The sequence below is a fragment of the Molossus molossus genome, unplaced genomic scaffold (assembly GCF_014108415.1).
Source record: "Molossus molossus isolate mMolMol1 unplaced genomic scaffold, mMolMol1.p scaffold_m16_p_9, whole genome shotgun sequence".
Lineage (NCBI taxonomy): Eukaryota > Metazoa > Chordata > Mammalia > Chiroptera > Molossidae > Molossus > Molossus molossus.
The window spans coordinates 107,263,516-107,288,226 of NW_023425403.1; the positions used below are offsets into that span (position 1 = coordinate 107,263,516).

Below are 24,711 nucleotides of genomic sequence, written 5' to 3' on the forward strand. Positions count from 1 at the left end.
TTTAGACATGATACTCTTCTTACTTCCAAAGTGATTCTTAAGAATTTAAGGGATACTTAATGTGTATTTTCATTTTATTAAACTATTACTTTAAATTGCTTTATTTTTAAAATGTCTTAACCACTTTGATTAATGCCAACTTGTTGGTCCTGGTCTTTTCCCATTTAAAACAAAACAGTGCAAACAAAAGGGCCAGGAAACAAACTGATCAAGGATACAAGATACATCAGATTTGTTGTTAAAATGTTTCATGATGGAGATTTACTTATTTAAAGGTAAAAATACCATAATGAATATTAGCTGACTCCTACCTCTAAGAGTCAGTCTAGATTTAAATCTATTTGTTATTTTTATCCATGACACTATTACAGATGTCCCCCATCCCCCACCCCTGCTTTGCCCACCTCTGCCCAGTCCCCTCCACATCTGGCCTTCCCCACACTGCAGTCTGTGTCTGTGGGTTGTGCATATATGTTCTGTGGCTAATTCCTTCACCTGCTTTCCTCCAGTCCTCCCCACACCCCTCGCTCTGACAGCTGTCCGTCTGTTCCAGGTGTCCATGCCTCTGTTTTGCTCGTCAGTTTATTTTGCTCATTAGATTCTATATATAGATGAGTTCATATAGTATTTGTCTTTCTCCTACTGGCTTATTTTGCTTAGCATAATAATCTCCAGATTTATCCATGCTCTTGCAAAGGATGAGAGCTCCTTCTTTTTACAGCTGCATAGTACTCCATTGTGTACATGTACCACAGCTTTTTTATCCATTCATCTACTGATGGACACTTGGACTATTTCCAGATCTTAGCAATTGTAAATAGTGCTTCTATGAACATAGGGGTGTATATATTTTTTCTGATTGGTGTTTTGGGATTCTTAGGATATATTCCCAGAAGTGGGGTTGCTGGGTCAAAAGGCAGTTCTATTTGTAATTTCTTGAGGAAACTCCATATTGTTTCCACAGTAGCTGCACCAGTCTGCATTCCCACCAGCAGTGCACTAGAGTCCCCTTTTCTCCACACCCTCACCAGCACTTGTTTGATGATTTGTTGATGGCGACCATTCTGACAGGTGTGAGGTGATATCTCATTCGAATTTTAATTTGCATCTCTCTGATGAAATTGTTTATACTTTTGAATATGTGAATACTTTTAACTCAGTAAACCTTCCAGTATTTATAGAGGAAATTTTAAGATGGCGTTAAAAACTCTTTATCGGCCCGTTTTTTAAGTCAGTTCTTCTATCACTTCTCAGAAAAACGTAAATTTCATCAGTCTTCGAGAGTTCCAAAGGCACTAAGGGATTACGCCATAGTTAATATTTGGTTAGTAGAGATTACACATTAAATTCAACAGAAAAGTGTTTGCTGTACATACTTGTATAATAAATGGAACATATTTCTAAATTTGTTTTTCAAAACATATCAGATTTTTGCTCCTGGATGTAGTTGCTTCAGCCCGCCTGCTGCAGAGTGCGAGCGGATGACACAGAGTGGGCAGCAAAGCAAGGTGGGAAGGTGGAGGTCAGATCATGGCTAACCCACAGCCACTGTTGTTATTTGAGCGGCATTAAGTGCATCATGTCACCTTTGTGCACCTTTGTTCTCCACCTAAAATGATAAGAGAAGTGACACCTGACGCATGGGCTACATTCAAAGATCATATGAGGAAAGGTATGTGGAAACACTTTGTAAAGTATGAAGCCCTACGCGGACATTGATTATTATTACCTAAAAGCATAACTAAATTAAATACCTTGGAAGAACTTTTATTTTAATAATTTATATCTTGCTATCAAAGTATCTACTGTTGACACTACCAAACTCAAAAATAATTTTAGTGACTTCTCTTTGACAGTGAGACGTACACACATATGAACCAACCAGAAAAGGCTGTTTTGCTGTCAGATGTTTAGAACCAATGAGCCATTTATTTACAGACACATACACCTTCATGCTGGGGATGCTAGAACCGTAAATGCATTTAATATCACCAGTAGTCATAAAAATGTGATGGTGTTGGTCTAATTTTCTGTGATTACTATTTCTTGGTCTCTGAGATTATATTTTATTTATTTTTTAAATCTTTTTTTTTCATTGATTGTTGAGAGAATGGGAGAAGGAGAGAGAGATAGAAACATCGCTGAGAGAGAACATGGACTGGCCCACGTCCTCCCCCCCCCCCCATCAGCCCACAGCCTGGGCCTGTGCCCTGATGGACTGGAACCAGGGCCCCCCCCAACCCCCACCCCCCGGGATCAGCCCACAGCCTGGGCCTGTGCCCTGATGGACTGGAACCAGGGCCCCCACCCCACCGGGAATCGGCCCACAGCCTGGGCACCTGCCCTGATGGACTGGAACCAGGGCCCCCCCACCCCCATCCCTGGGAATCGGCCCACAGCCTGGGCACCTGCCCTGATGGACTGGAACCAGGCCCCCCCACCCCCATCCCCGGGGATCGGCCCACAGCCTGGGCACTGCCCTGATGGACTGGAACTAGGGCCCCCCCACCCCCATCCCCGGGGATCGGCCCACAGCCTGGGCACCTGCCCTGATGGACTGGAACCAGCGACCTCTTGGCGCAGGGCTGCACCGCTGGGCTGTACTTTATTTGCCCCCCACCTTTATCAGTGCTGTGGATTTGACATGGTGCCAACACCCCCAGATCCCCCGGTCGTCCCTCGTCTTCCTGCGGAATGTCCTACGGGTTACTCGTGCCAGCCGGGAAGGTGCGGGGGAAGCCGGCACGCTCCTGGTCCTGGAGCTGGAGGGCGGCCTTCCTGGCGGCAGCGCTGATGGGCTCCGCAGCGCAGCGTCCCTTAGGCGGCTGCTGTCCCTGGTGGTCCCTCACCTCCCGATGCCCCGCAGCCCTGACCGTGTCCGCAGCACCAGGCCCGCACAGCGGCCCTCCGCCAGCATCGGTCCTCGCGGCCCCCGCTCTGCCGCCGGCCTGGGGGACAGGAGTGTCACAGGTGATCAACACAACGTCCCATAAGGGTTTCTTAAAACAACCCTCATTTTCTCCCTCAATTACTAGAAGTTGTCCCGATCTACAAATGTTGATAAAGTCAAACGCCAAACTGAAATACAGAGAAAGTTTCCACATTTCTTTTCCCTTATTGGCGTGGAGATACACATCGGGCAGGGCTGGGGGGCTGGGGTTTAAAGAACCGTTTGGGGAGCAGAGGCTGTAGGCCCGGAGGCGGAGCACGGGCTCTGACGACCTGTCCCCCGCTGTTTCTCCCCCGCAGCACCAACGGGGCATCGCGAAGATCCCAGCGCCAAGTGTCTGCGTAGAAATGAGTGTCATCCTGGCCGGTGTGGCTCGGCGGTTAGAGCGTCGGCCTGCGGTCCAGAGAGACCCGGGTTCGGTTCCGCTGAGGGCACGTACCTCGTTGCAGTTTGTCCCCGGCCCTGGTTGGGTCGTGCGGGTGGCAGCCACTCGATGTGTCCCTTTCACGTCGATGTTTCTCTCTCTCTATCTGAACAAAATATCAAAAAAAAGAAAAAAAGTCCTTGGGTGAGGATAAAAAAGAAATTAGTACCAAGGGAATTAATGTCACACATTTGATTTTGATTAGTGAATAAATCTTTACGAGGGGTTCATCTTTCTTCCCGCAATGACTGCAGCCCTCAGCTACCCAGGCCCTCCGAGTGGGGGCGGCCGTCCGGCTGCGCCGCCCTCCTGTGTGCCACTTGCACCGCGTGGGGGGCAGCGCTCATTATTGGCTCCTCAGAGGTTAACAGTAAACGCTTCATAGCATCTGAAATCACACTTGACATAAGGAAGAAGAATGAAAGTTGCAACCTGCTGTTGGTGACAGAAATCGCTGGAAGGGATTTCCTTCTCTATTAACAGGGGTCTCGGTTCTTACGCACCCCTACCTCCTGTTGCCTGAGCGTAAACTAGCCACCGTTCAAATCATACCGCACGCCTCAGCTTGTCCGAGTGGACACCACTCAGTCCACGTACACAGCATCTCACTGCGGTGTTGGGGACTCGCTTTTAAAGGTTTTAAACATGTTGGTGATGGGCCCACTTCAAGTCGTTTGAACTCTCACTGCAATGTATCCAAACCATCGTCTCCCACGCGTGTCGAAGTCGCAGGTGGATTGTTCTCCCGAATGCATGCTGGTTCTCATCTGAATTTCGCTCAGTGAGAGCATGTGATTTCACTTTGAAATATGTATACCAGCACCTGGTGAATCTTTGTCTTCTTAAAAACATTTTATTGAATTTTGGGGGGTAACCTTGGTTAATAAAAGTATATAGGTTTCAGGTGTGCCTTTCTTTTTATTTTTTTTCCTCACCTGAGGAGATTTTTGGAATTTATCTTCAGATAGAGCAGGAGGGAGAGAGGGAGAAAGGGAGAGAGAGAAACATCAATGTGAGAGAGACACACCGAGTGGCTGCCACCCACACGACCCCAACCGGGGCCAGGGACGAACTGCAACCGAGGTACATGCCCTTAGCGGGAACCGAGCCCAGGACTCTCTGGTCCACAGGTCGACGCTCTAACCGCTGAGCCAAACCCGCCAGGGCAGGTGTACCTTTCTATAATCCATCATCTGTACTTGTCCTCCTGCATACCAAGCAAATCTATTTCAGCTCTTATTCTTTTAATTTTTATTTTCTTTTTGTAATTGGACACCCCAGTGATCTTAATTCATACGGTGAAGAGAGGGCACTGCTCACCTCTCCTTCCCCCCTCCACCACCTCCCCTCGACGTCCCCCCCATCTGGCCCACCTCCTGACTCAGCCAGCTCGGTGCACTTTGTGTAAGTCAACCAGGGACCATTCGGCAGAGATGTACCGATTCTTCTCACGTAGCATTAAGCATTTCTGGGTTGAGTCCTATACTTACATACTCTTTCACGACCAACCCCAAAGTGAGCAAAGAACTGGGAAAACCCTTAAAGATAATCTGCCAAAACTCTGGCTTTCGGGTAGGTCTCTAAATCGTCCAGAAAAGAGTGTTTTCGTTTTCTTCTTGAGGATTATCCAGGTATACGTCGCAAGGAGACCTCACAGCCTTCCCCAAATATTCTCAGTGCTCCACTCCGTGAGAATGTCTCTTGCTTGAATATGATCATATTTTGTTGGTTCCACCACGAACTGAAGCAAAGCTGCCCCGCCTCCCTCCTGTGTGTGAGACCTGAATACCAGTCCTGTGCACCTTCCCGAGTCCTGAGACTCCCCTCTCGCAGGGGTGACAGGCTCGAAGGGAAATGCGTGGTGGCCAGCAGCACATGAGACAACCCCAGCATCACTAAGGACGGAGCAAATGCCACCACACCTCAGAGCTGCCCGACACCCATTGGGTCTGGCACTGTCCCGAAGCACAGGTGTTGGCGAGGACGCGGGGACACTGGAGCTCCGGTGCCGTCGGTGGGGGGCGAGAACAGTGTGGGCTCCTCGAAGGATCAGAACTAGAGCTGCCAGGTGGTCCGTTTCGAGTACATTATCCAAAAGCGTTGGCAGCAGGACCTGGAAGAGCTGGTCGCACCGCTGTGTTCGTGTGCGACAGCCGGGGGGGAGGGGGTCACCCGGGCCCCCGGGCCCCCGGCAGGTGCATGGGGAAGCGCACTGCGGTTTACGTGCACAGTGGAATGCAGTCCAGTCTTTGACAGAAGGACACTGTGACGTAGGCCGCAACAGGATGGACCTTCGGACGTTATGCTGAATGAGGTAAGCCAGGTACCGGACACAGCACACGACCTTACTTCTGTGAGCGACCTAGGGTAGCCAGAGTCACCAACGGAAGGCAGGAGGACGCGTCCCGGCTGAGGGCAGGAAGGGGAGCTGTCGTCTAATGGGGCCGACGTCCCCCGTTTTTCAGGATGGAAGTGTTCTGGCTTGCGTAGCAGTGTGCCTGTCCTTAACATCACGCTGACAAATGGTTACAGCCGTCAGTTTGTTATGTATGTTTTACCACAATTCAAACATTTTCCAAGGATAATGAAGAGGTTAAGAATGGTCCTGGTCACAGAGGTGGGCAGGAATAGTGGGTGACGAAAGAAGCTGACTCACCCAGGGACTGCCACCCTGGGCCCCAGGCGACGGCAGAGGGAGCCGTTCCCGGTGGCGGGAAGTGGTCGCCCACAGGAGCCACCGGTGGCCCTAGGCGGAGGCGTCCGCCCAGGCGCCGGCCAGGTGGCAGGGGCTGCACAGGGAGCGCCCGTCCTGTCCCCTGTCCGGGGCTCTCACTGAGCACAGCGGAGAGCCGACCGGTGCTGCAGGCCCGGCCGCTCAGACACGGAAGGCGCCCCGCTGCCTCTGGCCCCCCGGCTCCACTAGCTCCGAGAAGCCGACTTATTTAAGGCACCGGAGCAGGACAGCCAGGCCGCCACCTGGCGCGGGCGCCTCCCCCCGAGGTCCAGGGCGTCTCAGGAACGTGTCCCGTGGGCCCTGCGACTCCGTGAAGCAGATTCTACCACAGGCTAAGGGATGTCGACGGGAGCCGCGCTCCTACAGGGTCCCATCGGCCTTACGAGGAAAGGTCACAGGAAGCAGGGTCCTTCGGGGACCGGCTGCACTGGCTTCTGAGTAGGAGAACTGAGTGGCCTGCCACCAAAGGCGCTGACCTAGCTTGAGGAAGAAATGTTCTGGACAGAGCGTCTCCTACCCGAAGGACAGGGGTGCTTGTTTTTTCACACTGACTGTTTGTCGAGTCAGTTGTGTACTGTCATCGCGGCAGTGCCTCAGGCCGACAGGCGGGAGAAGTCCCCTTCCCGTGCCGGGTCACGGGGTTCACGCTGGAAGAGAGGAGCAGCTGAAGGACAGGTCAGAACCCCTGCAGCGTCTGGCGTCGGCTGAGGTCGCGGAGGCTGGCGTCCCAGCTACGGCTTGAATGTTCTCACAGCTCCGCGGTCCCCTGCAGACGCGGGCCTCCCGCAGCTGAGTGTTCGAGCCAAGGGATTGTGTCCGTTCCTCTGTTTCGTCGCTTCTGTGAAAAACTAGGAGCAGTTGAATATAAAACAGCATTTTAATTTTTTATACAGTTTATAAAGCAAGATATAATAAAGTGCAGATATTATTTGCTTGATTTATTTTGCTCCTCTTTTTCCAGCATTAAAAAATAATGCTTTCTATGCCCGTGTTTTATTGCACCAATAAACCCGGAGCACGCGCCCATCAGTCAGCACGCAGCCTGCGGTGAGGGTCTTCTCCCTCTCGCGGGCGTCCTGTTTGGTGTAGAATCGCTAGGCCTGGAGGTGGGACAGAAAGATGATCTAAGTCACGTGTGTATTTTAGTCGTATGTCAAAGTGTGGTGAGGGGTTTTTTCTTGTTCTCTGGTACAAAGAATATCTACTTTTAAGCACTAACATAAAATCTTTTTTTTAATTTAAATTTTGGTTTTTCCGCCACCGCTGATCCCCTGTGTGCCCTCCTCCACCTCCACCCCCTGCCCTGCAGTCAGCCCCCCAGCACCCCGAGCCCCGGCCCGCCCCTGCCGTGTCCAGGGGCAGTTGTGAACCCCTCTCTGTGTTCCCAAGCGGTCACTTTCACCGACGTCTTCTTGACTGTGAGAATTGTTCGTAATTGACTAGTAATGCGGACAGTCTGACGTTTTGTGTCGTGTGTAACCGGCGGCACTTTCGATGCTGACTTTCTGGGACCGTGTCTGAATCTCGGCAGGCGCCAGGGCAGTGGGTGGAGCCGGGCACTGGCAGCCCGCGAGCGCCCACTGGCTCTGTCCGGGCGCCGAGACCCACGCATGTCACCTGGACGACAGGTGACTCACCCCACCAACGGACCTGCGTGTGGAAGGGACCGCAGTAGCCCGAGTGCGGACCTGCCGGAACCCGGGAGAGGGCGGAGGCCCCGTTCCTTCGAGCAGGTGGAAGGTCCTGGGGATGGTTCTGAGCTCCCCTGGGGCCCAGCCTGGCCCTGGGGCCGCCCTGCTGCCCCCAGCTGTGTCTCCTCGCCCGGAGGCTGTGTATTTACCCACAGAGGAGACAGGGCTTTCCGGGGGCAGGCAAGGACAGCTGTGAGCTGCACAGAGGCACCCCACAAGGCCGGCGCCCTCCTGGGGCGGATTCCAAAGGTGCCCTGGGTCGGGCAACGGGAGGTTTCTCCCTCCTCTGCCCCGCCTGGCAGGCTGTGCAGGCCTGGGTGATCCGCCCTACGCGGGGATCGGACCGGAGGGAGCTCGTGGGCAAGGAGAAAACCAGAGCGGGGGGAGTCGGGGCCACACATCTGTGGGAACCCGCAAAGTGCGCGTACTGTCCGAATCCCCCCCACTGGCTCCCCGGCCTGCCCACAGAACCCTGTCTCAGAACTGCGCCCCGAGGCTCAAAGGTGATGGTCTGCTTCTCATCCGTGTGCTGCCCACCTCCTGACTGGTTTCACCCGGGGAGAGTAAGGGCCGAGCAGAGTCATTTCTGAAGAATAAGAATCCATGTAGCAGTTGAAATGGGAACGAGCCCAGTTTATTGCCTGGACTGCTCTGACCTGTACATGCGAGCTCAAGCAGAGAAACAGCAGCCATGTCTGGGAGCGGGGGCCGGCCCATGGGCACCGGAGTGACCCCTGGCAGTGTGGGCTCCAGGGACATCCCAGCCGGAACGTCACCTGTCACCGGATGAGCACCGCGGGTGCCGACGTGGTCCCAGTGCGCAGCAGGAGCTCAGCTGATACGTGTTGTGGGCGTAGCTGGAGCCAGCATCAACTCTGCCTGAACCACATGTGTAGAGAGAAATATGTTGTTTTCTGAAATGCGATTTCTGGTCGTATAGAAAGAATCCATCTTATAATTATTGTTAAGTAGTTATTTGAGGGTTTTTTAATATACTTGGAAATACTGATGAAAAATTCTACATGGCAAAAAAAAAAGGTCTTTAATGCTAGGGACTAGCTAATTCCTACTCAACCGTCAGTCCTCAGTGTGTCCTTTTCCTGGGAGTCTTCCCACCAGCCCTCCTGTCCACCTCCTCCTCTTACCCGGGTCTGGAACACACCCCTCCCGGGGCCCCTGGCACTCTGGGCTGGCCTCCCGCCCTGCCCCCGCCGCCCCCTGCCCTGAGGGACCAGCGCATCTCCTGTCCTTGTGGGCTGACACTCCCGAGGTGGTCTGGTGGCTGACCTTGTGGCCCTCGGCATCCAGGGACAATTCAACAAATGTCGTCAGATCACGTGGCAGCACTGAGAGGTGGAGTAAGTTCTCTGCTAGAGGTTTCCTCTGGGTGTCCGTCGGGTCCTGCACAAGTCCCTCACCGCTCACTGCCCCGCGCCAGACCGAGCAAGTCCTGTTGGGGTCTAGGTCCAAGTGACAGTTCAGGCGAAGACACAGGCGAAGAATCCTGAGCTCGGTAATAAAAGGGCGTGTGTGCGTGCGTGCGCGCACGTGCGTGTGCTGCGAGGACATGGAGCACGCTCACCAGGACCAGGCGTCTCGGAAGGACGGGAGCCCTGCCGGCCGAAGGGAGCAGTCTCAGCGTAGCCGCCCCAGCGCTGTGCTCTGCCTCCTGGACCAGGAGGACGTGTCGCTGGTCTAACAGTGGGGGAGCACAGAGGACCGCGATGGGGGAGCAGGCGAAGAAAGGGAGTCGGTGCGCACCCGCCATTGGAACGTTTTGGTAGTGACAAGAAGCAGAACTTACGGAAGCAGCGTGCTTTTTAAAGACTCAAGGAGAAAAATTATTTTCATTCCTCACCCAAGGATATGTTTTTTTGTTTTTGTTTTACTTTAGAGAGAGAGGAAGGGAGCGAGAGAAAGAAAGAGAGAGAGAGAGAGAGAGAAACATCAATCGGTTGCCTTATGTGCCCCCCAACCCGAGGTTGAACCGGTGACCCGGGGTTGAACCTGCAACCCGGGTATGTGCCCTGACGGGAATTGAACCCAAAACCTTTTGGTGGATGGGACGATGCTCCAGCCAGCTGGACCACCCGGCCAGGGCAAGGCTTGTACATTGTAAAATCCGAGGGTGAGGGGTTATTGAGAGGCAGGATTTCAGAACAGCTGAGCCGTAAGTATTAGAGTCAGAACCCTTCGGTCATGAAGGCGTGTGGTGGAGACCGCGGGAAGGGGTTTAGTCTGGTCTTACAGTAAATAAACGTTCAGTGTGGGGAACAGATTATGAAAAGTTGAGGTTGATCACAACCTAAGACGCACCCTGCTGCCACTGGAGAGTCGTTTAAGCTGTTCATGCCCCCCAACCCAATTGGTGTACCCCGATTTCAGTTCAAGAAGGATCAGAGGCAGGACCCACCGGAAAGAGCTGTATGGAGGATTTCTGGAAATCAAATCAGTTTCACAACATTTTCTCATGTAATTTTAATACTTTCCTTTCAGAAAAACATTCAAGTCAAGCAAAGCATGTTTGTGGATTCATTCTTTTTATGGGCATTTAAAGTCTACCTGCTAAGTTGAAGCCGCCAATGCAGAGATTGAAATGTGTCTAATTTTGCTCCGGTCTCCCCAGCCCTTCCCCGGCCCTCGCTCGGGAGGGTGAAGACACAGCAATAGTATCCGTCGTTAGACACTGGCCGCTCGTGATACACGGAGCGAGGTGTTGGACATTACTAACCAGAGCCGCTTTAACAATGAAATCACTGCCTTCCCGCCCCCACCCCCATAATTCTCAAGGGTTTGTCGTTAATAACGTGAACCGAGCCAGAAGTGGTCCTGTCCCCGTTATATAATCATAAATCTTGCCTTGAGGAGATGAAATATAATGTTATCTGTGTGAGTACAATTAGTCAAATGGTCACATTTTGCCTTTGAGTGGACTCCATGCAAATACATGTAGACATTACAGTTGGACGGCACTTGCAGAGATGTAGTGATTTATCCTATTGCCTCTGCAGTGAGAGAGAAAGTTCCCTTTATGCAACTGCTAAAATATGGCAGGTAACGATGCATCCGTGGTTAATATCGCTAATAAATTTGAAAATTCACATTTTTATTGATAAACATTTCCTTGAAGCGCAGTCTGGGAGGACAGACTGTTAAATTTAAGTGCTTTATAAATGAGAGTTGTAGATGGTGGTGCGGACAGAGGCAGCGCAGTGTCCAGGCGTCCACCACCTCACCTGTGCTCAGCAGTGACTTTCATATTTCACTTTTATGTGCAACCAAATCGCACACCATCTTAGGGGGCAAATGAGCCTGGTAACAGGGTAACGATCGTAGTAAATACTGTGCTTCTCCTTGTGGACTTAAATTACATGTAATATTTCAGGGAAATATTTCCATTAGTCTAGCTTAATGTATTGAAATATTTTGCCTGCGAATTTACGTATAGAAGATATACTTAGTTATCTCTTCGACACACACAAAATGCATATTATACAGTCCAGATAATTTGAGGTCTAAAGTTATTTTTATTTCTTAACAGGCGTAAAATATCACTAATATTTCGATCTGCAAAGGCCATCGTGAAATACTGCGTAGCTCAGGGTGCCCAAATAATGGTTGCCTCGTTGGGTTAGTTTCCTTTAGAATTCCAGAAAATTTTTGAGAGAAATAAATTTCTACCTTAAAACAATATTCCAGGATTCCTCTTAAAATGCATAGCATTTAAAATACATGTTTGTCGCTCACGTTTTGCCGTACTTAATCATTATACAGGTTTCGGAGTGCTTCCTCCTGATTGCCTTCCGCATTGATCGGCGCGTGCAATTTTCTGAGCTTCATTCTGTGCTGTCTGTGGACTTCATGTCCCCCTTGTTTATTCCCATAAAGATTCCAGAAGCTTATTTCGTTAGCGAATCCCCATACGTTCCTTCCTACGGAGGACTTTGACGAGGTGTATGCGTTGAATTCCGTGTTAAATGGGTTCCGTGTCCTCTGGCATTGGCCGTGTGCATGTGCTCGCAGGTTACCATCTGCACACTGCACCAGCTTCTGAATCAGACAGTGACTTAGTCAACAAGCACATTTGGAGGGACACTCCCAGCTCGTCCACAAGGACTGGCCCTTGGACGGCGGCCCCTGGGAGGAGGGCACGTGGTGAGCCCCCTGGACGCCTTCCGTGCCGACTTGGGTCCACGCACATGGCCAGGGCGTCTTGAGCTCCTCGGTGTAACCCTTGACTGTAACCCTGTCCCTCCCCGCAGGCCATGGAGGCACAGATCCAGAACTTCGGACAGACGCCCTCACAGCTGCTCATCGAGCCCCACCCGCCCCGGAGCTCGGCCATGCACCTGGTGAGACAGCGCCTTGGGGGTTCCCCGTAGCTGGGTGCAGAGCAAATGGGAGAGTGTTGGCTGTGCTGTGGGGTCACCTTCACCTGGGTGTCCACTGATCGCCGAGGGAGGGACAGAGAGGGGAGTGCGTCCTGCCGGCTCCCCAGAGGGCCGTCTCCTCTGACCGCACCTGCCTCTGCGACACCCCCTGCACACGGGCAGCCAAGTCCGAGGTTTATAAGTTATAATGAAGACCCCATAAACAAATCACGTTGCCCAGTTGAATCTTTTCGGGCAAGGTGAGGTGAGGGGAGTAGATCATTTTAAGAGAAGAAAAGATACACTAAAGTAACTTATGGCCACGGCAGAGAGGCGGGGGAGCAGAGGGGCTGAGACCGAGGGCCGGAGCAGGGTCGGGTGAGACCCCGCCTCTGGCACTGACTCGGGAGGGACGTAGGCAAGGTCTTTATAACATCTTCACGGCCCGTCATCCCTGAGAGGCTCACACCCTGCGGATGGCACCTGCCTGGGCACCTGGCATGCAGGGAGCGCTCAGACACCAGCTGGTGTCCTCAGTCATCATGAGCTCCTTGAACTAAAACGTGATTCCCACTGGCAAAGGAGCACACAATGTCCTTTTTACTCGAATGTGAATTTTAAAAGCCCATTTTCATAGCAAAGCAGTCCTTTTTAGCAAATAGTGAACATGTCCCTCTTGATCTAATTTGAAGAGGGTAAAACTTTTTCTGATACATTTATTTAGAATTTATCTTTTACTGATTTTTTTACCTTTTTTTTTTCTCTACTAAAAAATGCTGGAAGGTAAAAATGTATTTCCAAAATGTGATGAATTACAGCATAGCAGTTTTTCTAGACAGTTCTCAAGATACCCTAATTTGGGGGAAAGGGCTTTGGAATAGGGCTCCCACTCTATGCGCACACACATTTATGGGAGTATTTTCTACACCTCTCATTTATTCTGTCGGTACGTAACAGATTTGTACCGAGCGCCTTCTGTACGTCAGGCGTGGTGGGATCACGGCGGTACACAGGCAAACGCGTTGGGAGTCAGTCATCAGACTCCTAGTGAAACACAAATATAAGTGTCTGTTTGAAGACATTTGTTTTCTCTCCAATGGCTCCACCAGTTTCAGCCCCTTGATTGGTGACTAATGGACTCTTCCGGCTGACCGTGTCCTCGTGTGACCAAGCAGACGGGTCTGCACCGGGGTCCCGTTCCCACACACACACCCAGTCACCGGCAGACCGGGCGCCTCAAGCCTGGGATGAGGCGTTTTAGTAAACTGTCCGCGAGAATACATCTCACACTCCACTTTATGAGATGCTTTGGCACAAGAGTTTATCCCAGAGTTATTTTTCTCTGTTTAATAATGATAATAATAATATTTATCCTGGATGAATGCCCAGTCCGAATTCACTGCTTTCCTAAGGGAGCTGTTAAAGACTAAATCGACATGGATCTGTTGATAAAGAAAATATAAGCTTTCTAAGTTCATGTAGCAGAGAATTCATATATATTGCAGACAATTACAGACCATGTATGAGAGCGAAATGATGGTTCTTTCCAGGATCCCTATTTTGTGTCTTTATAGAATAGTGTTGATAGTGTTTTGTCGTACTCACTAGTAGTACGTATAGTATCTACTTTCTCTGGAGTCATATGCTGGGAGTTTGAGAAACAACGATTTAGAAAACGGAGGCAGGTCTGGCCCACGGGGCTGTCCGGAAGGTAGGAGGCGTGACCACGAGCAGTAGGTAGTGCCACTGCGGAATGGGGGCAGGCCGTGTTGGGGTGCTGCTGGCCAGACCCCGGCCGGCAGGTGCAGAATGAACATACCGGTGCATTGACTCTATATTCCGTGTAAATACTGTCAGTCACTGACTCCGCTTATCTTCCCGCCACCCCTGCCCTTTAGCGGCAGTGGGTGTGTGTGCGGTGTCGGGTGGACACGCCTGCAGGCTAACTTCTCACACTGCAGCTGTGGAACTCGGGCGGAGGCTGGCGGTTGAGACCCCGGGGCCCTCCCGGTGACGGCCAGAGGCCCCGCTCCTGTCCCTGTGCTGTCGCCGCAGCGCCGGCCTCAGCACGCGTTGTCCGCCGTGTGTGCCCGGCCAGCCTCGTCTGTCTGAACCCCCGTCCCAGCACAGTCACTAACTGCCTGTCCCTCTGTTCTCTTCGCTCCTCCCTTTCTATTCAACAGTGTTTCCTTCCACAGAGTCCGCTCATGTTTAAAGATCAGATGCAGCAGGATGTCATCATGGTGCTGAAGTTCCCGTCCAATTCTCCGGTGACCCACGTGGCGGCCAACACACTGCCGCACCTGACCATCCCCGCCGTGGTGACCGTGACCTGCAGCAGGCTGTTTGCGGTGAACCGGTGGCACAACACCGTAGGTACGTGCGCCCCGCAGGCCCTCCCAGGGCCCTTCAGCCCGCGCTGGGGGGGGGGGGGTGTCAGTGCCGCAGGGCGCTGGCTGTGGTTCGTGTTCAGTTAACATCCGGTGGATAGAAGCAGGTCCACAGGTTAGTGCGGTCCTTCCACCCCCAGAAAACCCAACCGTTTTCCCGTGTTAAACACGGGTGAGCTGGAACCTCTTGAATGTGCATTTTCTGACGGTGGTTCCAGACCCTCTTTCGTTCACGTCAGTCATTTCTTCAGCAATGCCTGAGTGGCCACTGTGCGCCAGACGGTCCTGCGCACGGGCGCAGCGCGGTGGCCGGCAGACACGCCTTCCCCTGCAGAGCTCGGCCACTTTGAGAAGAGACAGAGTGAATGATTCAGGGAGTTCACAGGCGCTCTCTTCAGACTCAGTCCTGACAGTTCCAGCCGGTTCATCTCGAAGCGATACAATTCTGTACTTAATTCTGATACTTAATCAGGACAGAAGTGGATGACACCAAACTGTTTAGTTGGCCCAGTTCACCACCTGACTCTCCCTGGAAGCCCAGGACTCCTGCTGTGTCCAGGCCCGAATGGACGAGCCACGGACTGACCTCAGCGTGTTGATTTCCGTATCGCTCCGAGCAGTGGTGATTTCCCACAGCTTGTTCTCTTAAAAGTTTCTAAGTGCGCCCATTCACAGTCTCTGGTGCCATTGTCAACATGAGGCAGAACTACTTCCACTCGATCAGAAATGTATAGCAAGCATCTTCAAAACGCAGGACTGGGCCCTGGCAGGTTTGGCTCAGTGGTTAGAGTGTTGACCCGCAGACCAGAGAGACCCGGGTTCGGTTCCTGCTAAGGGCATGTACCTCGGTCGCAGTTTGTCCCCGGTCCTGGTTGGGGTCGTGTGAGTGGCAACCATTCTGTGTGTCTCTCTCACATTGATGTTTCTCTCTCTCTTCGGCTCTATCTGAAGATAAATGCAAAAATGTCCTTGGGTGAGGATGAAAAAAAAAACACAGGGCTGGACAAAAGCAGGTTTATTGTTGTTCATATGGAAAATAATATAGTAATAAATAAACAGTAATACAAGAATTAACCAGCCCTGGCCAGCGTGGCTCAGTTGGTTGGGCTCGTCCAGTGCACTGAAGTGTTGCTGGTTCAATTCCCGGTCAGGGCACACGCCCAGGCTGCAGGCTCCATCCCCATGAAGGCGTGCAGGACGCAGCTGATCAGATTTTTGCTCTCACATCAGTGTGTCTTTGTCTCCTTCTCTCTTCCTCTCTCTGTAAAAATCAATAAAAAATGTGAAAAAATGAATAAACTCTCTGTTTTGCATACTCACAACTGTAAACCTACTTTTGCCCCACCCTATATACGATTATTCACAAAAGTCTTCGCCTTTCAGAAATGTTTTGCATTGAGAAAAAATTATGAAAGACTAAATTTTTCCTTAGAATTATTCAAAAACATTATATGTTATATAACCACATGTAAAAAATTATGACTAAACTCAATCACGCCCTAAACATTAATCCTCTGAGATTAAGATTTTACTGAGGTTACGACGTTAGGTGTGGCTAAATTTTATTTTATTTAAAAACATTTTTTTTCTCTTTAGTGTTTATGCCTGTTGAGCATGATGTTGGCTGTAGGTTTTCCATATATGGCCTTTATTTGTTGAGATATGATCCCTCTATTCCCACATTGCTGAGCATTTTTATCAGAAATGGGGGCTGGATTTTGTCGAATGCTTTTTCAATATCTACTGATATAATCATATGGTTTTTATCTTTCATTTTTTTGTGTGGTGTATCACATTTATTGATTTGCAAATATTGTACCAGCCTTGCATCCCTGGAATGACTCCCTCTTGGTCATGGGGAATAATTTTTTTCATGTATTGCTGGATCTGATTTGCTAGTATTTTGTTCAGGATTTTGGCATCTGTGTTCATCAGGGATATTGGCCTGTAGTTTTCTTTCTTTGTAGTGTCTTTATCTGGTTTTGGAATTAGAATTATGCTGGCCTCATAAAACGAGTTTGGAAGTGTTCCTTCTTCTTGAATTTTTTGAAATAGTTTGAGGAGAATGGGTGTTAGTTCATCTTTGAATGTTCAGTAAAACTCCCCCGTGAAGCCATCTGGGCCTGGGTTTTTGTTTGCTGGGAGTTTCTTGATTACATCTTCAATTTCCTTAGTTGTTATTGGTTTGTTCAAGTTTTCTATCTCTTCCCAGTTCAGTTTTGGGAGACACTGTGTTTCTGGAAATTTGTCCATTTTGCCTAGGTTGTCCAATTTATTGGCATATAATTATTCATAATATTTTTTAATGATCATTTGTATTTCTGTGATGTCAGTTGTTACTTCTCCTCTTTTGTTTCTGATTTTATTTGGATCCTCTCTTTTTGTTTCTTGGTAGGTCTGGCTAAGGGTCCATCAATCTTGTTTATCTTTTCAAAGAACTAGCTCTTTGTTTCATTGATCTTTTGAATTGTTTTTCTTTTAGTTTCTATGTTGTTTATTTCTGCTCTGATCTTAACTATTTGTTTCCTTCTACTTGCTCTGGAGTTTACTTTCTGTTTGCTTTCTAGTTCTTTAAGTTGTGAGGTTAGATAGTCACTGAGAAATTTTTCTTGCTTCTTGAGGTAGGCCTGTAGTGCTATGAACTTCCCTCTCAGGACTACTTTCGCTGCATCCCATAGATTTTGTGTTGTTGTGTGTTCATTTTCATTGGTTTCCAGGAATTTTAGAGAGAGAGGTAGGGAGAGGGAGAGAGAGAGAAACATCAATGAGAGAGAACATCGATTGGCTGCCTCCTGCACGCCCTCCACTGGGGATGTAGCCCACAACCTGGGCATGTGCCCTGATCGGGATTGGAACCAGTGACCTCTTCATCGATGCTCAACCACTGAGCCGCACTGGCTGGGCGTGGCTCAATTTCATACCTTCAATTGACTTGTCCTGTGTGAAAGGTGGCGCTCGTGAGTGGGACCCCATCTTCCCCTCTGCCTGTGCCCAGGTGAACCTGTGCTCACACCCGTCACATAGGCCTTGTCTTAGATTTCAGCCTCAGTGGGTGCCCAGCAGTCTTAGCTCTCTCTGGGGTTCAAGAAATGTCATGACCATCTCTTTTATCCAGCTTTTTCTTGTCGTTAGTACATTAGCACTTTTCAGATTTCCACATTCTACACCCTAAGGGGAAACTAGCAATCGCTATTGTAATGCTTTTTTGAGAGTATCTACAAAGACGTGTGGTGGGACTGAATCATTCTTACAATAATTTACCAAATAATTTTACGCAAATGTGTATTTTGTATGATTATCATAAAACACGGCCTATTAGAAAATGCCTCTTTTCCGAGAATGTGATGGTAGTTTTCTCTTCTTATTTAATGTGTAGGTCTCAGAGGAGCTCCGGGGTACTCCTTGGATCAAGCCCACCATCTCCCCATTGAAATGGACCCGCTCATTGGTACGCTAACAACAGCATGTTCCCACGGATGCTGACTGTCCACAGATTCTTTTGTGGTTATTTATCACAAATGACAGTTGAATGATATTTTTTTCTGCCACAAAATTAATGTGGAAATGATGCCAAATCACCACCGAAGAGCTGTGCAAAGCTAATGTGCAATCTGAGGACTGTTTGGTATTAAACAATTATTTGTGGCTTTCCTCTGTGTTAGGTCATTTTAGTTGGTTCTAAACAAGGCAAACACAGGGTGTCCACAAAAAATGGATACAGGGTGTCTGTAGATTCTATTACATTTTGAAAATGAAATGCATTTTAATAACCACTGGCTTCATATTTATTCAAAGTGTGTATACATTTTGGGGAACACCCTTTATTTCCAAACTGCTCTTTTTTTCAGCCTACACTAGTCTTTTATAGCTTTATCGTATTTAAAATATATAAAAGCTCAAAAAGATGATTAAAGAAAACTAATACTGAAAAACATCTTGTTTAGACATCTTTACTTAGGTAGACTAAACCAGTGTTTAAATGAAAGATTTTATATGAGTTGCAAGCTCGTGAGCTGTAACTCTTTGCAGAGACATCACAAATACTTCAGGAGAATCGCACGCATGTACCAGCCGTGTGGCTCTTGCACGCCCTCAGTCTCCCTCAGCCTCATGCGTGCAGGATGGTTTATAGCACTGATGCTGGCTCTGCCTGCTGCCGGGGTCATGGAGAGAACTGAATTAGAAAAAAATCAAAATTCTTTGAAGAATTATTAAACCATATACAAGTTACAGTGTTTTTCTTAGCTTCATTCACCCTTTACCTTTGAACCCAGAGGTGAGAGAGAGGCAGTCGCTTCAGTCAGGCCGCGCACAGAACAGCATGTTCATGCCTCCGGGAGGAAGAAGGCTCAGGACCAGGGACATTTTAGAGCCCAGCTGTGCCGAGAAACATCAACAGTGCCGCAGACAGGTGGAGCGTAGCCGTGGAAAAATTAATCGTTATAGTCTAATAATAAAGGACCAATTATATAGTTGCATAGCATTATAACTTGCGTAGTGTTTAAGCGACTTGGGATCTTTAATTTTATTTCTCCTTGCTTTTGTATACATTTTGGGGTTTATCTCCTCTAGCAATGATTGTAATGATTCTCATCGGGTCGGCCGAGCTCCAGACAGCAGCTGGCAGATCTCAGTGGCGTTAGGGAGGGATGGTGGTCTCTGCGTCTGCGTTTCTGTTTGAGGACCGAGCCCAGAGCCAGGGCCCGGGAAGGGCCGCGCGGAGCAGGCCCAGGCCGCATACAGGTGGGCGCAGGACGTCTGCCCTGCTCTGCGTTCCGGCCTGATTCAGATCTAGTCCCGGTGCTGTCCACTGACTGCGCCCGTCTCCCTCCTCCGCAGGCCCTCGCCCAGCTCCCTACCCCTGCTCCCCTGCCAGCCTGCTGGGAGCCCCTCTCTCTGCTGACAGCCAGGTCTCAGGCGGCTGACCAGCTCCCGTGGGCCTGCCCACGCAGCAGCGTCCTCGCCGGGCCTCTGCCCCCTCTTTCCCGTGCATCGTAATGCCGCCAGCACACGACAGAGAGGGGCGAATATTCAGATGGTTTTTCTTACATAGCACACCCCATGCACTGTATCCATCGAATTAAATGAATTTAGATATTTTTATCATGTTAAAGTCCTTATTTTGAATTCCTCGTCTTGTATTTATTGATTGGAGGAAGAACTTAAATTTATGACCATTTTTAAATATGTAATATGATTTATAAATAATGACTGCTACTGAAATGTTTCTGTTCCTCATGGGTAAATGTTAAAATCTTAATACTCTTACAGCCTTAAGAAAACATTTCGACAGAGATAAAGTGTAAGGGCATCCCTTGTATAAGTGCTCGTGAAACTCATGGGAAATATTGCTTTGATTTCTCCCTGTTTACGTTCAGCCAACAACTCGGGTGTGAGCAGGCGGCAGATCACAGACCTCGTGGACCAGAGCATCCAGATCAACGCGCACTGTTTCGTGGTCACGGCTGACAACCGCTACATCCTCATCTGTGGGTTCTGGGACAAGAGCTTCAGGGTGTATTCCACAGAAACAGGTAAGCTCCTTTGAAACCACATTCTCTCCCAAATGCCCGTGGTTGCACCCACGCTCACTGGGAAGCCACATCATGTAGGCATCTTCATCTGGAGTTGCCAACATCCGAATTCAATGTTTGCCTTGTAAGTTAATGACAGGTGACCGCGCCATGCGTGCTGAGCTGTAGCGTGAACCCTGGCTTCACGGGACAAAAGGGACTGTGGTCTTCTTCCCCAAATCAGATTCAGGAAGAGACCTCAAGTCTCCCCTCACTCTGGTCCCAACAACAAAACCATCACTGTGTTATCTTGTAAGTCCTTCTCTTAAAATTCCCGAGTGATACTCTCGTAGTAGTTTTCAGAGGCAACTCAAGAAAGCAAATCTGTAGCTAGGTTTGAATTACCGTACAAACTTGCAGGTCTGTAGGGGCGCCTTTCACCAATCTAGTAAAATAAAGTTATCATTTGAGGAAAAAGAGTAAACAAATTAAACCTGCCATTTCTGTTTCAGGGAAATTAACTCAGATTGTGTTTGGCCACTGGGATGTGGTCACCTGCTTGGCCAGGTCAGAGTCGTACATAGGTGGGGACTGCTACATTGTGTCGGGGTCCCGGGACGCGACGCTGCTCCTCTGGTACTGGAGCGGGCGGCACCACATCATCGGAGACAACCCGAACAGCAGTGAGTACCGCCGGCCGTCAGTCACGCCGCGTGCGGCTCGGTCCGAGTCCCCTTCTTAGTTCCGATCGCTTTCCCTGAGGTGGTGAGGGTTTTAAAATATGAAAGCATGAGTGGCAACATTTTCTATCGGAATGTAGCTACGTTCAAAGTGTAAAAGCCCTGGCCGGTTTGGCTCAGTGGTCAGAGCGCCAGCCCACGGACCAGTGAGTCGCGGGTCCGATTCCAGTCAAGGGCACAGGCCTCGGTTGAGGTTCATCCCCGGCCCTGGTCAGGTCGTGCGGGAGGCCAGTCGGTGTGTCTCTCTCACATCGATGTTCCTCTCTCTTTCTCCCCCCCTCCCTCCCAATCTATTTGAAGATAAACAGAAAAATGTCCTTGGGTGAGGATTTAAAATATTAAGTATTTTTTAAAAAAAGAAAACATGTGTATCACCCCTCCCAGCTCTGCTCTGAGCTGAGAGCTAAGCTGTGACGCTGGTCTGGGGAAGGAAGGCTCCCGTCGCCGGCTTCCGAGCCGGTCAGACTCTTCGGGCCAAGTCCGCCTGACAGCGGCCCGGGCGTCAGGCGCTGACGCCCACCCTCCGTGTGCTCCTTTTGAAAACCGTGTACTTAAAAATTTACTTTACCGGAATTCTGGGGTGTTTGTTGATCTGCCAGTGATGGCTTTCTTACCCTCCGGTATGGTACATTATCACGTTCTTTTATCTAAATGTATTTTCATAAATTTCCAAATTTGCTTTATGCCCACAGTAGCGTGACATTCATTGGAAAAGTTGAATTCCGCAGCAAGTTTGTGTAGTATCTTTTATTTATATTGACAACAATTAGACTTATTATAAAAAAATATTTTAAACCAAATACTGCTTTCAATCCAATTAACTAACATCTTCAAAATGAAGCTCAGAAATGATTAAAATGATATTTCAAAAAATGGATGTATTTCTTGAAAGCTACCATCTGGTAGTAGAGATAAGGTGTTTTATATGATGTACTTCTGTGAGGTAAAGACTTTCAAAGAAAAATGTTAAATTATAGTAATTATCTGTGCTAGCCACTTTATTTTACATCATTTTCTAATATTCTTTTAAACCGAAAGATGGCTAACCACTGATTATAGCTTTAGTCCATCAGTTGGCAAGAAATGTTAGATGCAGTAATATTTACTGTTTAAAGTTCCCTGTAGCAGGAGCTCTATAAATAGAAACATTTCTATTAACCCTTAAAAACAAAATTATGAATGCTGTATTTGTTAAAAGGCAGCATTTTATTTAAGCTTTAAACAGAGACACGATTGCCCTTAAGATGTTAAAGCAGGATATTATCAGTATAAAGTTTTTAGTGTTACCTCCATATATAAGAATTTATTCTTGATCAAAGAATGTCATCATTATGAAGCTAAACCACTTTCATAAGACCCACCTCGCCAGAACTGTATTGGGCATTTAATGGGCACGCATGCAATGTGGCTTTATTTCATGTCATCTTGACCACGGGGCGGGGCTCCTTGAGAACAGGGTGAGAAGCCGTAGTGTTGCCCGGCCTACAGGCATCATTGAATGCCTGCCGGGTGCTGGTGCTGTCCTTTTTCAAAAATTAATTGGGGTGACTCTGTTTACCAAATGCCACAGGTCCCAGGGGCACATCATCTGCACAGGGTACAGTGTGTTCACCACCCCAAGGCAGGTCTCCCCCCATCACCGTTTATGCCCCAACCTCCCCCAGCCCCTCCCCCCAGCAGCTGTCGGCCGGCCCGCTATCTGTGAGTCTGTCTCTGTTCTGCTTGTTAGTTCATTTTGTTAATTAGATTCCACATATGACTGAGATCATTGGTAGTTGTCTCTCTGACTGCTTATGTCACTGTGCGTGATGCTGTCCAGGTCTGAGCAGTGGGGCGCGGGGTCCCAGCCCCTGCTCCGGAGTCTGCAGGCATCTATGTGCTGCTCACAAAGCTGCCTTTCTTGTTCGGATGTACTGATACGTTACATATGTGCTACATGAATCACGAATTGCTATCAGATGACACTTGGTGTCATTAGTACTTTGAGCATCTATAAAATGCTTAGCCTTACCTCTTGGGTACAAATTGATGATTATGTGAAAACTGCCTTCAGCTTTTTGCCATATATATAATCACAATAGGAAAAAATCATAATTAGTCATACTTAGTATTTGATTGACTGGACAGATTCATGGCCCGATCTGGGGAAAGGGCCAGCCCAGCAGCACAGATAAATACTCGTGGCTAGAGACCCTCTGTGCTGGCCGGTTCACGTTCTGCTCTTTCTGTAGAGAGCACACCCTGAACTGACTGTCCCATCAGGGGTCAGGTGTGGCTGTTGACATACCATCAGAAAACTCACAATATGGACGAAAAAGGTGTTTTTTTTCTGGTCCAGTTTAATCTGTTCTAGCTACCCATTCCCAGGTCAGAGAACCAGGCTACGTGTTTTCCGTTTCATACTCCACTGTTGCTCAAGACCAGGAAACCGGTTATGTACAAATTCATAGCAAAGTGCACGACACAGCACCCTGAGGTTTGGGGTTGGGTATCTTATTAACCTGGACTTGAGGTGGTCCTGGCATGAGACATAATATTCCCGCAGCCGTTAGGGCTCAGGGCTTGGCTTTGGTGTAGATAATGGATCGCTTCGCGTGTCAGAGGCCGAGTCGTGTTCACACAGCATGCGACGTGGGGTTCCTTCCCTCACCTGCAGGTCCAGGTCCCCTCAACACTGGCTAGCTTTACAGTTGTGAGCATGTGGAAGTTTGTTCTTGTACTATTATTGATTTGTTTTTTTAATGTTTATTTGAATTATTTGTCTTATTTTGATTGTTGTATATCTTGATCTGTGACTTATCTTTTAGACAGCGATGCCTGGCCGCTGACCCGACTTTGTCCGCCACCGTTCATGTCTCTTTTCCTTGTTATTTCCAGTGGGTAGCTCCTTTAGCGCCACAGGGCAAAAATGAGTGATGTTTGCAGATTTTTTTTAGGTATAGAAAGAGTTTCTGGTTTTATTGTGTCAAAACATCTCAGAAACAATTTTTTTTTTCTAATTATTTCATGGTTTTAATGACTGTATGACAAGACAAGGAACAATTTTAAACAGATTATCAGAAAGCATTTAGGCCGCAGGAAAATAAAGAAAAGGCTTGCCCAGCATAGGTTGCAGTTGGCTTACAGTGGTTGTGTTCATATTTTACAGTACTAATAATCATCACTACTCTTTTCAAACTGGTGACTGTGAACATAGGAAACATTCCTAGAGATTTAAATAGGTCTCTGACTTGATAACAGTTGCAGACATGTGAGGGACAGATGCTTTAATCTGAATCAGACTTCTCCACAAATTCTGAAACTAATTTGGAAGTGATAAAAATTAATTTGCGCACTTTAATTGGAAGCAGCCTACTGCATGGGAAAGGGACGCGGACAGGCCATTTGTGCTCAAGGCTGATTGGATTTTTGTCAGGTAGCATCTTGGACTTGGCCGCATATTCTCCTGAGCCCCTCTCTGCAATATATTACAACCCATCCTGCCTGGTGTTCTTTAAAAGGATCAATGCTATTCTGTTGGATCCCTGGAGCCCAGGATTCCATTGATCTGGCGACTTGACATTTCTCATTATGTGCAGTGTCTTCCAGCAAGAGTCCCAAGAGGAGCGAGGCAACATTGTTGCCTCTTCAACTGACACTAAAAATACACTCAGAATCAAATCTGCCTCCCAAGCGGGTGGCTTTAATGTTTATATCACGATGAGATGCTTTGGAGGGAGCTAGTTGATACACATATAGGACATTTTAAAAATCATAGCAATAGGAAACTTTGAAAGAATTTGCTGTTCATCTTTTCAGATCAAATCTACAAATACCTGAGTAATATGTATAAGATATCGGTACCATGCTTTTTCTATTTTGCTTTTTAAAAACAAATTATTTAGCGATGGAGAAGCGTT

The 24,711-nt window shown here is 48.6% G+C and overlaps 1 protein-coding gene across 3 annotated transcripts in view; it reads left to right on the forward strand.

Moving 5' to 3' along the window:
- NBEA (neurobeachin) overlaps positions 1–24,711 on the forward strand; it is a 763,707-nt gene that overhangs the window by 725,962 nt on the left and 13,034 nt on the right. For 2 of the 3 annotated variants that reach the window (XM_036249654.1, XM_036249653.1), the window contains 5 exons: positions 12,062–12,151; positions 14,353–14,545; positions 17,936–18,007; positions 19,938–20,093; positions 20,585–20,755. In XM_036249654.1, the coding sequence (XP_036105547.1) occupies positions 12,062–12,151; positions 14,353–14,545; positions 17,936–18,007; positions 19,938–20,093; positions 20,585–20,755 (682 nt within the window). The remainder of the gene's footprint in view (positions 1–12,061; positions 12,152–14,352; positions 14,546–17,935; positions 18,008–19,937; positions 20,094–20,584; positions 20,756–24,711) is intronic. The other variant, XM_036249655.1, reaches the window with a different exon arrangement.